Below are 19253 nucleotides of genomic sequence, written 5' to 3'. Positions count from 1 at the left end.
TCGGTAGGGTTGATCCGTCTCACAGATAAAGATTCGTGAGACCATCTCATAAGAAACTTACTCATTACATAAATGCCAACTCTAACATATTTTCTAAGAGTATGCCTCTTGTGAGACGGTCTCACGAATCTTTATCTGTGAGACGGGTCAACCCTACTGATATTCACAATAAAAAATAATACTCTTAGCATAAAAAAGTAATATTTTTTCATTAATGACTCAAATAAGATATTTGTCTCACAAAATACGACCCGTATGACTGTCTCACATAAGTTTTTACTATTTTTCAATGAGATTTACACGGAAAGTATATTGGTTTGGAGGGTGAATATCATTCGAATAAAAAAATTTAATTCCAAACTCAATTTTAAATCGATATTTTATCTAAACAAATATATTTATTGCATACCAGAACTAATTTATTTTATTGACAATTGAAGAGTAGGGGGGAAATTTAATGTAAGAGGTTTTAGTGGATAATCGTTGTTCACTATTTCTCTTATCTGCTTAAATTGTATTTGGATCGATATATTATAATAACAAATTTATTAGTTCATTTAAGTAAATTCACTTAATTGTTGTGAAAAAGTAAAAATTTATGGTAAAAAGTAAAAATCTCAAACTCTCAAAATTTACCAAACTACACACTTTATAATATTTTTCTCTCTACTCAATTGTGAATTTCTTCACAAATGGTGAGTCTATTTATAGAATTTCTTTACAAATAATCCAAAAATAAAATACATCATTACCTACATCATCACACACTAATTTTCAATATTTACAACTCTTATTTTCAACATTCAAATATTCAATACACACATTTTAAATATTAATTTTCAACACTCCCCCTTGTGATGATGATCATAATGATTGTCTTCATTACGTGTTTTTATACTGCCTCGTTAAAAACCTTACTAGGAAAAACCCATTGGGATAAAAACCATAGTAAGGGAAAAAGAGTGCAGTCACGTAAACTCCCCATCATGTTGACACGAAAAATTCTTCACAAATTTCGTAGATTGCGCATCTCAATATTATATATATGCTTTCTGAATATTGTCGTAGGAAGTACCTTTGTGAAGAGATCTGCTGAGTTTTCACTTGATTGAATGTGACGAACATCAATACATTTATTCTTCTCAAGCTCCTTGGTGAATGCGAAGAACTTAGGAAGAATATGTTTAGTTATGTCGCTTTTTATGTATCCTTCTTTCATTTGAGCAACACATGTAGCATTATCTTCATATAGTATCACAGGCTTCTCATCGAATGATAATCCGCATGAGATTTGGATATGTAGGGTCATTGATTTTAACCACACACATTCACGGCTTGCTTCATGTAGTGCAATAATCTCGGCATGATTTGATGAAGTTGTTACGAGCGTTTGTTTCTGTGAACGCCAAGAAATTGCAGTGCCTCCACGAGTAAATACATATCCAGTTTGAGAACGTGCCTTGTGTGGATCAGATAAGTATCCAGCATCGGCATAACCAATTATACTTGGATTAGCATCTTTTGAATATAAAAGTCACAAGTCTGTCGTTCCTCGTAGATAACGGAATATATGTTTAATTCCGTTCCAGTGTCTCTTTGTTGGCAATCTTTGTTGGAAATGTGCTAAATCTTGCCAACAAATTTACGGCAAAAGATATATCAGGCCTTGTACAATTTGTAAGATACATAAGGGCACCGATAGCACTTAGATATGGTACTTCTGGACCAAGAATATCTTCATCATCTTCACATGGACGGAATGGATCATTTTCTATGTTTAATGATCTAACAACCATTGGAGTACTTAAAGGATTTGATTTATCCATATTAAAACGTTTAAGGATCTTTTCTGTATAATTTGTCTGGTGAACAAACATTCCACATTCTTTTTGTTCAATTTGTAAACCCAAACAATACTTGGTTTTTCCAAGATCCTTCATTTCAAATTCTTCATTCAAGTATGACACAACTTCTTGAATTTCCTTATTCGTACCAATGATGTTTAAATCATCAACATATACAACAATAATTACGCATCCGGATGTTGTTTTCTTAATGAAAACACAAGGGCATATTGAATTATTTACATATCCCTTTTTCATCAATGATCACTTAGTCGATTATACCACATTCGACCGGATTGCTTTAACCCATATAATGATCTTTGTAATTTCACAAAATAACATTCTCTGGGTTTTGAACTTCGTGCTTCAGGCATCTTAAATCCTTCAGGGATTTTCATATATATATTACTATCAAGTGATCCATATAAGTAAGCTGTAACAACATCCATAAGACGCATTTCTAAATTTTCAGATACCGCCAAGCTAATCAAATACAGAAACGTAATTCCATCCATCACGGGAGAATACGTTTCTTCATAATCAATTCCAGGCCTTTGAGAAAAACCTTGTGCAACAAGTCGAGCTTTATATCTTACTATTTCATTTTTCTCATTTCGCTTTCGAATAAAAACTCATTTGTATCCAACAGGTTTTACACCTTCAGGTGTAAGGACTATAGGTCCAAAAAAATTACGTTTATTTAACGAATCCAATTCAACCTGGATGGCTTCTTTCCATTTTATCCAATCCTGCCGATTTTTACATTCACCAAAAGATTTTGGTTCATAATCTTCATTATCATTTATGATGTCGATTGCCACATTATAAGAAAATATATCATCAATTTCTTCTATATCTTTTCGGTTCCATATTTTTCCAGTATTAATATAATTGATAAAGATTTCATGATTCCCGTCAGTTTGTGGTTCTGACAGAACATTTTCATCATCATGTGTTTCTTCAGAAACACCATTCTCTATTTTGTGATCATCAAGTGTTTCTTCAGGAACATCATTCTTTATTTTGTGATCATCGTGTTTCTCTATGAATTTTCTTTTTCGAGGATTTTTATTCTTGGAACCGACTGGCCTTCCACGCTTCAGGCGTTTAATGACATCATGAGTATTTTCAATTTGTTTCTTCGGAATTTCAATTCGAGCAGGGGCATTTGCAGCATGTATATATGATTTAGTTACCCCTTTTGTGTCTGCAAATGCATCTGGTATTTGATTTGCTATTCTTTGCAATTGCACAATTTGCTGTACATCTTTTTCACATTGTTTTGTTCTTGGATCCAGATGTAACAATGATGATACATACCATGTAATTTCTTTTTCGGTATGTTTTTGTTCTCCCCCTAACATTGGGAAGATTTCCTCATTAAAATGACAATCAGCAAAACGTGCTGTGAACACGTCGGCTGTCTGAGGTTCAAGATATCGAATGATTGATGGATTATCATAACCGATATAAATTCCAACCTTTCTTTGAGGTCCCATTTTCTTTCGTTGTGGTGGTGCAATAGGCACATACACCATACATCCAAAAAATTCTCAGATGAGAAATGTCTGGTTCTTTACCAAATGCAAGCTGCAATGGGGAGTATTTATGATATGCACTTGGTCTGATGCGAATTAATGAAGCAGCATGTAAAATTGCATGTCCCCATATAGAAATAGGGAGCTTTGTTTTCATAATCATTGGTCTAGCAATCATTTGCAGACGTTTAATCAATGATTCAGCCAATCCATTCTGTGTATGTACATGAGCAACAAGATGCTCAACAATGATTCCCATAGACATACAATAATCATTGAAAGTCTGGGAAGTAAATTCACCAGCATTATCAAGTCTAATTTTCTTGATTGTATAATCGGGAAATTGATTCCTCAATTTTATTATTTGAGCAAGTAATCTTGCAAATGCAACATTTCGAGTTAACAATAAACATACATGTGACCATCTGCTGGAGGCATCAATTAATATCATAAAGTATCTGAATGGTCCACATGGTGGATGGATTGGTCCACAAATATCAACCTGAATACGTTCAAGAAACATTGGTGATTCAGTTTGGATTTTGGCTGGCGATGGTCTTATAATAAGTTTTCCAAGAGAACATGCTTTACATTGAAACTTATTATTCTGAAAGATCTTCTGGTCTTTCAGTGAATGACCATGTGTATTTTCTATAATTCTTCGCATCATTGTTGAACCAGGATGTCCTAATCGATCATGCCAATTGGTTAATATTGAAGAATTGTCTACTACCATGTTTGATTCAATGGGACTTATATGTGTATAATGCAATCCAGTAGGGAGCATTGGTAGTTTTTCAATCACATATTTCTTTCCTGATTTATATGTGATAAGGCACATATATTTCTCATTCCTTTCATTCATTGTTTGAGTATCATACCCATGGGAATATATATCATTAAAACTCAACAAATTTCTTTTCGATTGTGGTGAATATAAAGCATCATTGATAAAAAATTTTGTACCATTAGGTAACAAAAATTGTGTTTTTACCACATCCTTCAATCAAGTCTACAGGACCTGATATTGTATTCACCGTTGTTTTTGTTGATTTTAGTTCCAAGAAATATCTTTTATCTCGGAGTATAGTGTGCGTTGTACCACTATCGGGTATGCAAACTTCAGCTTTGCTCATAGCATTTTCCATATTTGAACTTCAAAAAAAATATGCAATGAAATAAGATTACTGACAATACATATGTAAATATAACACGTATCATAATTGTACAATAAAACATTATTATATGAATACATGAAAAATAGATTATTGTACATTTATATTCTACCATTATATTGTTCATTCTCAGAGAAATCATTGAGAAAATCAGTAGCATCAATATTGTTCATTTCTATCCCACCAACATATTGATCATTTCCAGAGAAATCATTCATAAAATCAGCAGCATCAAAATGAGTTGAATCACTCAAACGGTCACTGCGTTCAGTGAACTTGGTCTCTTTTTCTTTCCCCTTTATCGATTCTTTATAGAGCTTGCAAAGGTGCTCAGGGGCTCGACAAATACGAGACCAATGTCCTGGAGTGCCGCATCTGAAACAAGAACTTTCAAATCTTTTCGAGTGATTTTCATTAACACTCATGTTCTCATTATGCCTTTTCTGTGGGTGGTTCGTGACGCCCTTTTGAGATGAGTTATAAAAATAACTATCTCTATTGTTTTCAAAACCACGGCCTCGACCACGACCACGGCCAATTCCACGTCCACGACCACGACCACGTCCTCGACCTCGACCTCGACCTCGACCAAAACCTTGTATTTGAATTTGATTTTGGTTTACAGGTTTAAATTCATTTTTACTCACAGCATTTACTTCTGAAAATGCTGTTGATCCAGTGGGTCGGGACTGATGATTTCTCATTAATAGCTCATTGTTCTTTTCCGCCACAAGAAGACAGGCGATGAGTTCAGAATATCTCGCAAATCCACGCACTCTATATTGTTGCTGTAGAGTAATATTTGATGCATGAAACGTGGAAAATGTTTTTTCAAGCATTTTCGATTCTGTGACCTCATGTCCACAAAATTTTAGCTGCGAGATTATTCGATACATCGCTCAATTGTAATCACTGACTTTCTTAAAATCTTGGAATCTTAACATATTCCATTCATCACGGGCGGTCGGAAGTATAACTTCCCTTATATGTTCAAATCTTTTTTTCAATCCTTTCCAAAGAGCCATGTGATCTTTTTCGATGAGATATTCACATTTTAAACCTTCATCGAGATGTCGACGCAAAAATATTATAGCTTTTGCTTTTTCTTGTGATGAAGATATACCATTTTCTTTAATGGTCTCGCTTAGACCCAATGACTCAAGATGCATTTCTACATCGAGAGTCCATGGCATATAATTTTTTCCCGTGATGTCGAGCGCAACAAATTCGAGCTTTGTCAAATTTGACATGGTGGTACTAAAAAATTACGGTGCATTTTATTAGTTAATGAATATTGCAATACAAAGTAATGGATAAACAACAATTACAAGCATTTGTAAAAATAAAGAAAACACACGAGGAGGATATTCTCCGATAAATAAAAGACTCGTGAGTATGATAACCAAAATAATTAAAAATAACCTTGAGACAGCCATCTTTTTTTTTCTTCGAAAATTTGATGAAGAATAATTTTTAGAGAATAGGAGAAAGTTGGAGTGATTGAAAGAGTTTGTGAGATCATATTTATAGGGCAAAAACTAGCCGTTTTGTTACCGTTTATGACCGTTGGTGTACAATATGTATTTGTGTAATTTTATGGTAATAATATGGTGTATATAATATTAGTCATGTTTAAATAATTATGTATATAATATCACATTATTGTAATGAGGTGTCATAAGTTATTTTGTTTAAAAACCTTATAGGCTTTTATACTTGTCGTATCCCTTACCGGGAGTGTGAGATGTCGTCTTAACATCCTCCCAGGATTTATAACAAGTTTTTGAAAAATTTATTTTTATTATTTCTAATAATAACATTATATTATATATTAAATATATACACAATAAATAAATAACAGTAAAATAAATATTATTACTTTTGTTACCTTTTTCTTCTGTTTGGAGCCTGGAAAAGTATGAAGGACTTTTAGAGTTTCGTGCTGATAACGTGTTGTGAAAAAGTAAAAATTTATGGTAAAAAGTAAAAATCTCAAACTCTCAAATTTTACCAAACTACACACTTTATAATATTTTTCTCTCTACTCAATTGTGAATTTCTTCACAAATGGTGAGCCTATTTATAGAATTTCTTTACAAATAATCCAAAAATAAAATACATCATTACCTACATCATCACACACTAATTTTCAATATTTACAACTCTTATTTTCAACATTCAAATATTCTAACATTCAAATATTCAATACACACATTTTAAATATTAATTTTCAACATTAATAACATATTTTTTTAATATATACTTTTTTTTACAATAATTTTTTTAGTACTCACTTAATAATGAATTTCAAATCTTCAACCGTTGTTTTTTATGTATTGTGATGATTTCAAATTCATCACGATATATAAATGCTCCCCAAAGCAAGTAACAACCTAATAAATGATAAACTAATGATAATTTATGATAGAATCATATTCAAATAACTATAATCAATACAACAGATGCGATAACAGAATTATGATCAAGTTTCATAAAATCAATAATGATGGGATCGAGTCAATTTTAAGATATTAGATTAGATACACTAATTATTCAATGTTTTACGCTAATTCATGATATAATTGCTAACCAAAATTAAATTTTGAATTATTCATTTAATTTAATAAATAAAAAATGAATTAATCTATTAACCTCATGGCCACACCATTTACATCTCCTGAATTAGGGTAAAAAATTATGTGAGACGATTTCACAAATCGTATTTTATGAGATGGATCTCTTATTTTGGTCATCCATAAAAACATATTATTTTTTATTGTGAATATCGATAGGATCGACCCATCTCACAGATAAATATTCGTGAGATCAGCTCAAAAAAAACCTACTCTTAAATTAAGATACACCTATCTTTTTCTAATTTTATTCTTTAGAAATTGTTGGAGCCATCGTATCCTTGTTTTTTTATCCTTGCATATCCGGGGAAAAGTTAACATGATACAAGCCTATTTTCAAGATACCAAAAAATCGATGGAGAATATTGAATTATTTTATTGTTTTTTGTTGAAACCTATTTGATATCTTTTATATTACATAAAATTATAATCACAAATAAACATAAAAATTCTTATAAGATCATATCATCGTGCAAATCAATTTCGTGAGAATAAAAAATATCACTTTTATTCATAAAATATGGATCAAATCATCCCGTCACAGATATACAGATCCATAAAACATCTTACACTGATTAATCTTAAAACCTTCCAAATTTGTCATATTATAAATTATAAAAATTAAATGTACAAAACCCCAACATATAAGACAACTAATAAATCTTAAAGCACATTACATGCAGCTTGGAAACCTATTTTGCAAAAGAAAGCACACATAACCAACAACATAATTTTTTAGATCAAACTCCAAAAGTTGTAAATCCAATCGGGAAAATCAGCCAATAGACAGCTAAAATCGAATTTCAGTTGAGAAAACATCGACTTTACAATATACTCATATTCAATTACTTTTAATTTTATCATTTTACTTGCGATATGTAAAGAATATCATAGAGTTATATAAACGTTTCCCGTAAAATAGTATCTTATTAATGTACCAAAATTATTTATTTATCATCTTACTCTGGGAAAGTGAAGCTGCTCATTGAAAAACTAAAGTCTTGAGAGTTGACAAAACATGAGGAATCTGATGATCACAGTCCTCACAGATTGTATGAAATCTAAGCAAAAAACAAGATATGTGAATTCCCCAGAAGGAACAAGTTCAAAAAGATACCGTAAAAATAGAAGCCACACAGGCTGCGGTCGACTTTATAGTTCCTCCAATAGTCATAAATTTACTTAATAACTGTATGTTCTGAAATGTAGATGATACATAAACCAAACCGACAACTCTCGAGTGCTCACCCGTTGAAAATTTGTGCGCGCAAGCTACTTTACTTGAAGATGAATGCCATTTTGGAGCTTCTGGGAAATCACTTCATTAGTAGGCAATCACGAATTAATTGAAGAAGCTTAATCTCCATTCATGCAGGCCAGTTGTCTAGACAGATATATTATAGTTCAATGGATTTCTTACTTTTGAAGGGCTGCTGGGTATTGCCTACCTTGCACTCGCTTTTCGATTCATCAAGTCATGGTAGTACAGCAAGACGCACATAGGTTGGCCCAAGATGCTGAAAAAACACCAGAACATCGTATTGCCCACCTGAATTTTTATTAATAAAAATAATCAGAGAAATGGTTAACAAAAAGAGCAAAGTCAATAGATCTGTTGTTTCAATTATATATGCCAACAGATCGAGCACAATATAATTGAAACAACAGAGTCCTCTATTTGATTTATAACTTGTAGAAACTAAATGTTTGTCTCCAGAAGCTAAGAAATTGTGGAAAAATTATGGAAGTACGGAAATTGTGTACATCATAGCCTAATTTTCCACACACTCTCTATCAAGAAATTCACTCCCAGTAACTGTAGAACAGTGAGTAAAATTAAGAATTATCCACCATTTAATTCTCATTTCTAAATTTGATAGCATATTACTTTTAATGCATCCTCCTGGTGGTCCAAGAGGTTAGGCAATCCATGGACTCATACTGGTTATAAAAGTTACTATAAGCAAAACTGACAAACTAGGAACATAAGAACATTCATGCAGACAAATCAAGGACCTTCATAGACCTAAATATGAAGCAAAGACAAAGTTTACCATAGAATTTTGGAACTTGTTTTGCAGGTAATTAGTCACGATTACCAGAGGAACCTGTCATAGTAAAAAAAAGGAACAAATTACATACCATCCTTGACATTTTTGGAGATTGGCCAATTGAAAAACGAATATTTGAAAACCCCAAGTCAAATGATTTAACTAACTCCAAGTTTTGAATAGTTGAAAAATAAAAATTTATAAACTTAAAAGTTAAACCCAGATAGGTAGATAATATGTTATCATCGGCGCCAATTATAAAGCACAACATCAAAGATTTGCCTGGGAGTCAATTACATCATGTACCTGATAGACGGATAATTTTAAAAGAACATTCTAACCAAGACAAAGGGAAGCCTGTCTTTATCCACAAGCCAGTCTTGCTAGAAACTGAAGAGAATCAAGTGAAGAATTTTATTACCTGAAGCATAATCCCAGAAAATGCCCAAAATTTGAATATGTGACAAGGGACGGCAATACAAAGCTGTCCAACAAACAAAACACAGTCATCTACTGGAAAGTTAAAATCAGAACAAAGAGTTCCAAAGATTCATGAAACAAGGTACAGAAAGGACGAATAACACTGTACCTCATGGAAAAGAGCAGACACAAGAAAGGCAACCAAAACTGCAACAACCTGCATCAGGATTCATTGGCAATTTAGAACCATGACTATTGGGGACCCATGAAGCGTAACATAATTTTAGCTTCTTTGTAATTGCTTTCAGGTGGAAGAACAGAAGTAAAAAACATAAAATTGATTAATAATTATCCAACACCGTAAGAAGTAAAAGTACCGTGCTATTCTAGAAAAGTTAGGAAACTTGGAGAAAGCAATCACAGTTCAACTTTCAACACTCGATCTTGTTTTTCATTCCCCAAAATAAAATCAAATTTTCCTCATTTTCAATCATTTTTTAAAAAATATAATCGTATAAATTTCTGAACTTCCAACATAATCATTATATTTGTTTCAGCATTTCACCATTTTACTGGTTGAAATGTAGTCAAACTGAGGCTGGAATATCAGTTTCACGATGGAATATGCGTCTGATCTGCTGAAAAAGATATGGTGCTAGGAATAATGTAAAACCAATTAAAACTCTGATAGATCCCAATGCCAAAATGGAAACGGATAATGCAAACCCTCTTGCTGATAAATAAAGATAATCAAAGATTGGGCGTGAAGAAAACTTCAGATTGAGATGTGGAAATATTTTCAGAAGCAAACTGGGCATAGTCTGCGATAGATTGAAGATAACAGTTCTCTCAAGATCCGAAATCAGTATGTACGCAACCCCACTAGGAAAATTGTTTGTTGGAAATTAGAATTTTGCAATAATCGTAATTTTAGATTGACTGAATAAATATCATCATTTAAACAATTCCTATCCAACAAAATATTTGTTTAAAGGGCTATCATAACAAGCCACTGACATCTAATGGCATGAAACAAAGTTAAATTAATTTATTGCATTCAAGGGTGAGAGGTAATTAAGTATGAACAGAAACAAAGTAGAAACTCAAAGTTAATGCTAGAGACAGCAAGAAATGAACACATTCCGAAGTTAAGCTTTAATCAATCAATCAACATCTTGATGCAAAGGAAGATTATTAAGGCAACAGTATAAGGTAACGAAAAGAAACACCTTTGGTATTCCATTCCGCAAGCATGGAAAATATATGTGTCGGACCATCCATTTATGGACAGGCTACAATAAATAAAAATGTCAATCAATGCAAAAAAAAACCACGATATCATAAAACAAGGGAAACAAAACAGAAACTAGTTCTATTTTTCATGAATGAAAGAAAATCAGAACAAATCAGCTTACCATATTCCACATTCTCCAATACTGATGGTAGCAACAGTTGCGCAACCAAATGCACAATAAAGACAGAAGTTAATCAGCTACAAGCACTCGTCAAATCTCAAAAGGAAGAAAAATATGTCATATAATTTCTACCTCCTCAACTGTTCTTGCATTCCACCAATCCTTGTAAAACTCCCGATCACCAAAGCAAAGAAGTTCTGCAAGTATATTTAGCCTACAACACCAAACTACATGTAAGTATGATAAGAGCAAGGCAACCATAAGGACAAAACATTTTAAGAGGTTAGCCAAGATAACATCGTGCTCTTTTTTCTTTATGGAGGTTGTCATGCAAAACCAAAGTCTGCCACCTCCAATCATAGAGATGCAAATAACATCCCACCACTTTTTTAATCTTTAGAAGACTTCTTTAACTCGTATTTGATTCCCTGGTGCTGAAGTTTTGGAACTTGCCAGAACAGAATATAGTACGACACGCTCCTTGTCCTATGATATTTTAAGTTTGTCAAGCATTTTTTTTGAACCATCATAGTGGTAAAACATTACTTTCCATGGCATTGGCTGGTTCATGGTAAAAGCTGAAATGCACATCTACCTTTAGCAACTTAACTAAGAAAAAGATGTTGCATCGACTTGCATTGGTCCTCTTAGCACCTAAACTTTTAACAAAAGCTATCAATTTTCCATGAAGGTACATTTTCTTTCCAACTCGATTTGCCTAGTCTTACAACACATGATCTCAATCTTTGTTTGTAGGTAACATAAGAACTTCCAATGTGTCTTAAGGCATGCATCAACTTCGCTTTCAGAAATCAATAAACTTCAGGTAAATGTCAAGTCGGAGCCACATATACTTGGTATGAAGACACTCCGAGATATTTGAAACAAAGAAGTAAGTGTTTGAGATCTTGGATGGTTTATGAAGAAGAAAGAGCAGTCTTGAGCGTAACTGAATCAAACCATAGATGGAGACTTTTAAAAACTTCTTTTCAATGATCATTATACCAGAGTAGTGTCTGTAGGATGTGTAATATCACAATATTCTGCCAAACTATGCAAGAACTTTTTCCCCAATTTGTCAAGAAACCTTCCACCTAGTCTCAAAACCATACATAATTTATAACCGTATCTATAAAAAAAATTAAGACTCACAATCGTATATTGCATATCAAAAGAAATTTTTATCTAAACAAGCAACTTCCCGAAAGCAAAACAGTCAAAGACCACGTGTCATCACACTCATGGAAGCATATGCATACAGAATATATAAACCATTACAAAACAACAACAAAATTATACGTAATTGAGAAATGGAAACTTACCAAAGATGGAAGAAGCAATAAAACATGCAAAGCCACACGTACAAATTTGGTACGGAAAGCTTCAAGACCCTCTCTATTGCATATAAAATATTTCCTTTTAGTGGATGCTGAGAATTCTTGACAATAGGGTTTATATACTGCATTACAAACAAACTATGTAAAAGCACTATCATATTGAATTAGAAAAACCAGGTAAAAGAGTGAAAAAACAAAAATTACCTGTTCCACAATAAATCCCATTAACCCTGTAAATATTACCAGCTTAATGCATTGGCGTACCACCCAACCCTTTCGTATGCATGCTGCACGAGGATAGGTTGGCTACAAATAACAATACTTTACTGAGTCAAGGCATAACTATTTCCAAGACAGTGACAAAGCGTGTAGAGCCTTTTACATTAATCAGTGGCTCAAAAGACAAACCGTCGTAGATACTAAAGATAGGTCACTAAGAATTCAAAATTGAAATGTAGAACTCAAAAAGCAAGCACGTGGTCAATATTCCTTTTTAACTAAATAGTTTATTCATCAGATAATTACACCTTCTCATATATATGGATTGCATGACACCTTGAAATAACAAGTTCAAAATCCAAGGGGTTGAATGCCAACTGAATGCTTTTATGACTTTAAAAAATTCAAAAATATCAGATGCACGGACTTTGAACTCTAGCATAAAAGTGTCCAAATAACATTACAACCCTCACATGCCAAAATGCATGTCTCTGTCTTCAATCAGACGTATCTCTAGATCCGACACACATACTATTGATAAATAACAGAATTCAGCATCATCAATTGAAATATCATGTATATGTACCTGGTAGCACAAAGTGGGAGCAACCATAAAGTACACCAAACTCTTAAAAGTAACGTCATAGGAGTAATCCATGCTCCAGTAATTGGATAAAGCCTCCCGCTATTTTCATGAAGTAAACTTTAGAATCAAAAAAACATAATGGTCTCCATTTTTATTAATCAACTGGATAATATACAAAAGTAGTTGATAGTCCATAAGTGCATTTCCAAGTATGGGGACATATGTAGGTAGCATGTACATGTGTGTGATAGAGAGCACACCACCATCAAGTATATCAAAATGTTCAAAAAAATAACCGCGACCACACTAAGAATAACGAAATAATCAGATAAATTCTCCGCTATAAAGCTTAAGTTCAGATATTAGCAAGTCAAACATCCAACGAACAGGAATGATGTGATAGATTTAAGACTAAAATATACATAAAATTTCCTATTCACACATAAAATTTTCGTTAATACCTAGATCAATCCATCTATTTTTAAAAAAAAAAATAACAAGATCAATGGTCAACTGTGGTTCCCCTCCATCAAAATCCTCAATTCTTGCAAAATCTCATAAGAAGCTTTATTGTCCCCATAATAGCTGTTAAGTGCTCTAAATGGAAAGATACAGCAAATACCTGCAGGGCGGAAAACGAAATAACATACCTTGTCCTTTGATTTTTCGAGTACTCTCAAATCATAATTTGTATGTGCATAAGACACCAGCTTCAACCACACAATGCAAGAAAAGAACATTAAAGTGACACCGGATAGAACAGCCGAATCATACCTGTGCAATTTCACAATCAGAAAAATCAAATCAAATTGGTGCTTAACACTACTCAAGTAGCTACCTAGTAACAACATTTTAAAGTTATTCTTATGGGGTCTAGCTTTCTCACTATCTCGGTCCTTGAGGAATGTATATTTGGCATTTTCTCTAGCAACAAACATTAAAAAGAGACTTGCAAAATCAAATGAAAAGCTCAAACCCAAGGTTATCTACTTGAAATTCAACAAAGACAGTTTCATTTGACACCATCCATAATATGCCGAATATGGAATATAGACACTGTCACTTTCTTATAGCCGCCGTATGACTGTAATTTGTTTCCTTATCCACTGAAGACCTCTTGGCACACAAAGAATCACCTAGTGCTGAATATTTAGGTTCATCTTTTCTACACTTTAATAATTTTTTTTTAAATGACAGTCAGCTATGTGATAAGTGTTTTTTGGACTTCTGATCGAAGTTGTGTTTATACCATCGGAATCTATCCTGTTGCAACTGATTCGTAATCGATGTCCAATGCTCGAAAAGATCCACTTCAACACTTTCAACTGCCTCGTGCAAGACAACCTTACGACCGCCAAATAACATATAAGGCTAGCCATTACTACCACTGGGAGTAGGAAGTAAGCTCGACAACCGAAATCGATGAAGAACAACTAAAATTCACTATCAAATGTAAGTTTATTGATTGATGATGATATAAAGACTAATCTACTTCATATAAAATTGTTCGGTTAATAAATTAATGTCATTTTCTTTCTTCTGTTTTCAAAAAAAGCTAACAAGAACAGATAACTAATCGATCAAACGAAAAATAGATGTGATGGCTAAAAGCTAGAGAAGCTACTTCACCTAAAGTATCATGTGACTGTATAAATCACTCTTTAGTAATTGCTTCAGGTGTTAAAGATAATCTGATAGAGGCTTTGAAAAATATACTATACTGAAAACCATTTTCAAAGGAAAATTACTTATGGTAGCCGTATTCTTGGTGTCATCAGTCGGAAAGTTGAATATCAAACATTTAAACTGCCCATAGTTTTCAAAGGCAATTTACAGTCAGGTTCCGCAAAGCATAAGTGCAAGATATGCACATTAAGGCATGATAAACAACATCTCGAGATTTTAAGATGCTCCAAGGAGTGTGATTAACAAAGAGGTGCACCTTGCAACTAAGGTGCTTGCCTTCAGCAATTTTAACAACTTGAAAGATCATAGATTTTTTATGGAGTACGAAGCAACATAATGGAGAGAAAAAGTAGCCAATTCAAGTTTTTATCAATAAAAACTGAAATCAATCTGAACAATAGAATGATATCAAACATTTTTATGTCAATTATTCCCGTGTCATTTATTTACCAACAGGGAAAGAGAACGAGTTCTCATTCCAAATATGGCATTTTTCTTTACATATGAAATAGAGAAAGGGGATAGTGAGGAATGGCTAGTTTGAAGTGGTCAAGAACGAACCTAAGAATGACTAAAACTGGATACACGAGCTCAACAGTTGTTATTACGACGTGGGCCAAAATGACAACCTGCAAAAAATTGAATTAAACAACAACTAGCAAAAATAAATTCGAGGTCCTTTCATTAGTGAGCACCAGTTACAGCTAAACTTGCATTGATTACGATAGCCAAACAACACTAAAGACTATATATATCCGGCATCACAAATCTAAGGTGCCTTCACCACGCACTTGTAATTCATCAAAACGTCAAGTTGACATAATATGTTGAATCAATCATAAAAATTGATGATGGGCCAAACTAGTCTCGAACAGTAAACTCGATGAGTATCTCACGTATGGATTACGGAAAATAATCAAACATCATTAAAATCTAGCTATGTGCCCAAACATTCACCGAGATTCATGAAAAAAGAAAGTAAGAACATAATGGTTTGTTCAGGGTAAGTTTTGCCAAATTGCCAATATATAACTCAAGCGATGATTCATGCAAAATTCAAACAGAAAAACACAATTACATTTCCGCTACTTACATTATCTTTGGATTACTGATATTCACTTAAGTGACTTAAATGTAATAAATGTAAAAAAAGTATCACAGAAAGGACAGAAGCCAAACATCAAGTCTCGTCTGCAAGAACATTGAGAACAAAGAGCTGAGTCTTACTTACAAATTCAGATATGTACTTTTGTTGTACTAACTTCTCGACAAGGAATGCAGCAAGAGGGAAAATTGGGAGACTTAAACTGGAAACAGAAAAAAACAAAAAAAAAAAAAGAAAAAGTAGTTACCATTAAAAAACAAATTGTTGAATGGTATTATCGACCTACTATAACATGAGGAAAGTTCACAATGTTACCAACACATCGGAAGTGGCCAATCCCCAAGAGACTTCGGGCTAAACCAAAATCCTGAATCCATCAACCAGCCATACTGCAAGTCAAAAGAAAACAAATATATCATGTCATGACAGAGTTTCAAAATATCTTTTCCTAAACAAAATAATTAACATAAGTAAGTTCCAAAGCTCGGGCAAGAATATTGAGTATTATCCAAACAGGAGAACTTGATGCATATGCAACAAAACTGGACACATTTCCAACCAGCAAATGAAATCAATGGATATAGTTTAAAAAATGCAACGCATAAAATCACATTAATATCCAAACTATCCTAAGGAGACATTAAATCAAACGAGACATACCTTCATCAAATTTTCAATGATAAGCCTGCTATTTACAGCAACAAGCACCACTATGCAAAGGTTGAAGAGACCCGCATGGCTCTGCCTCAAGATACAGATTACTTTTAGTAACTTAACTGTTGCATGGAAACTTATCTTATGTATATAATAAAATTAAAATGTAAGCTTCTTGATATAATTTAGTTCTAGAAACCCATTTGAATCACGGAGTTATTCATGCCTAAATCAGCTTGTTGCTAGCAAGTGATCACTAGTAGCGTGAATGCTGGAAGGAGCAGAAAAGGCAGGATGATTTAAAAAAATGATGCTCATAAAATGTTTTAAATTAAAAACGGAAACGCCCTTGGTTAAAGTGAATTCCTTTAGGCACACCAAAAAAAGAAGCAAGCTTCCTGTCGTGGACAAATCAACTCCGGGAACAAATAAAAATAATGAACTTCGTTCACAAGAAATAATTCACCGCAAGATTCCACTGTGAAAAATTTAGTATCTCGATTGTTGCATACTTGCAGCACGGAATCTAATAAATAGCTCATCCCCACGTACAGTGTATTCACACAAACAACTCGACGTTCAGCGTATTCACGCCTATAACCTATGTAGACTTGTATAATAATGCATGACAGCAAAACCGGTAGCTCCGGCCTCGCCTCGAGGAAACAGATACAAGCGTGTGGGTGGTGTGGAAAGAAATGAAAAGGCTAACCTGTTTGAAAATGGCGTCGGAGCTGAGAGGACTCTCCTTAAGTTTACGGTGCGCCGGCGCAGAAGGTCTATAATTGAACTTCACGGTCGAAGCCTCCACTTCTTTAGCATTACTACTTTCTCCGTTTTCCTTCACCGCGTCCTCGTTCTCATTGCCGTAGCTCGATCCTTCACTAACCGATCCAGTTGTCGGCGTGTCATCCGCAGACTCCACCGCTCTTTCACACAGATTACCAATCAAATCAGTTTGGTTTACATCATTAGCACCACCATTCCCGAGACTCTCAGCCCCGAGAGAGTTTGAATCGGACTCTGGCAAAACCTTGGCGGCAACACGATTGACGAGTCTGCGTCGAATAGAAGAGCGATTATTCCGGCGATTGGTGTCTTCGCTGGACGACGTCGTGTCCAAGCTCTCCGGCGATATCGCCATTGCAGGTGGCAGAAAAAGTACTGCAGAGCGAAGAAATTTCTGGAGATCGCGTGGGAGATATGTATATTATATAGTATGATGTAAAGCCTCTGACAATGATGAAGAGACTCTAAACTAGGAAATACTTCGAATGAAAAGGAATATTTTGATTTAGTCGGTTTTTATTCATTCCTAACATAATATATACTAGTGTTTTGTGTTAATGGTAAAAATACGAGACGCATCTTTTATTGTGAGTCATTTATAAAAAATATTATTTTTTATGTTAAGAGTACCATTTTTTATCGTGAATATCGGTAAAATTGACCCGTCTCATAAATAAAAATTCATGAGATCGTCTCACAAGAAACTTACTCATGTGATATATACCATATTAATTTCTTTTTGTATTGATAATTTTTGCTTTTAAAAATCACCCGACCATGAAATTCATCATTATTCGATTGAAAAGTAATAATCGTCCATGATAATATTATTGATAGAAGCAAGTAGAAATTACATTAAAAATATTGAAATAAGCATTCCTAACTAAGATGTGGACAACTCTATTAGTTTGTTTCCTAATATATTCGATTTTGAGCGAGCTATGGTTCTGGGTACCGTTTGAATCTTGAGTGATTAAACCAAGAGCAAAAAAATCTTTTATCGTTGACAGAGTCCGCATCTACATTATACTTGACAAAGTATTCCGTATGTTTCTACCAAGTTGACAAATATTTTGATAGGTAAAATTGAAAAAAAAAATTGATATTACATTGACAAACCCAAGTTAATAAAATATGCTAAGTATAATAATATGATATAAATAGTATAAATTATAATATTACTTATACGTATAACACGGTTCTCGTATAATTTATACGTATAATTTACATTATTACTGGATATGATTATTTATAAGAATTTTTATAATTTATTTAAATAATTATTTAATATTATATATATATATATATATATATATATATATATATTATGGTTGATATAGACATTTTACAACCACAGGTGATGCCAAGCTGGATAAATTCACTTTTATGTGTCATAATTGAAAACCCATCGAATTAACAAACAAGCCATAAAAGTTTCATTTATATTTAAAATAAATGACATAATCATCATATATATAATCCTCAGTATTCATAAATTATTACAACTAATTATTGTGTGTTGAGTTATGAATGCATTTTTATTTTTAAAGTTTTTAGTGATTATATTCTAAATTTACAAAAACGTAACGTTTGAACTGTCACGCAGTGTAAAATATTTGAGTTGTATTGTTACCATTAGTTATATTTTTAGTAAATCGACAAGCGCTATCAGAGACAAGACACAGATTCTCATGGATTGCAATGAGTGTGATTATTGAGAGGAATTATTGAAGTACAATAATTGTCCAAGTTGATATTGCGCTTGAATTTTTATAGTTTTTTTATAAAACGACAAACACTC

General features: G+C 33.2%; 1 protein-coding gene across 1 annotated transcript; it reads right to left on the bottom strand.

Annotated features, from left to right (window-relative positions):
* Nucleotides 1-8149: 8149 nt before the first annotated feature.
* LOC142528393 (diacylglycerol O-acyltransferase 1A) lies at nt 8150-17940 on the bottom strand. Its single transcript, XM_075633441.1, has 16 exons — nt 17376-17940; nt 16670-16750; nt 16325-16398; nt 16136-16211; nt 15466-15533; nt 13869-13992; nt 13219-13317; nt 12618-12719; nt 12399-12535; nt 11209-11290; nt 11077-11097; nt 10891-10953; nt 9831-9878; nt 9663-9725; nt 9245-9298; nt 8150-8739 (listed from the first exon to the last, which is right to left on the bottom strand). The coding sequence occupies exons 1-16, from the start codon at nt 17805-17807 to the stop codon at nt 8635-8637; spliced, it is 1629 nt and encodes a 542-aa protein (XP_075489556.1). The 5' UTR covers nt 17808-17940; the 3' UTR covers nt 8150-8634.
* Nucleotides 17941-19253: the final 1313 nt, after the last annotated feature.

Source organism: Primulina tabacum, chromosome 2 (assembly GCF_025594145.1).
Source record: "Primulina tabacum isolate GXHZ01 chromosome 2, ASM2559414v2, whole genome shotgun sequence".
Classification (NCBI taxonomy): domain Eukaryota; kingdom Viridiplantae; phylum Streptophyta; class Magnoliopsida; order Lamiales; family Gesneriaceae; genus Primulina; species Primulina tabacum.
This window is presented reverse-complemented; position numbering and strand designations above follow the sequence as displayed.

Excerpts from the sequence above, each read along its gene's own strand:
- LOC142528393 (XM_075633441.1), bottom strand. The coding sequence starts at position 17,807 with ATGGCGATATCGCCGGAGAGCTTGGACACGACGTCGTCCAGCGAAGAC. Across the intron at positions 9,879-10,890 it reads TGCGGAATGGAATACCAAAG|GTTGTTGCAGTTTTGGTTGC; the intron begins GTGTTTCTTTTC and ends ATCCTGATGCAG. Across the intron at positions 9,299-9,662 it reads TTTCTGGGATTATGCTTCAG|GTTCCTCTGGTAATCGTGAC; the intron begins GTAATAAAATTC and ends TTACTATGACAG.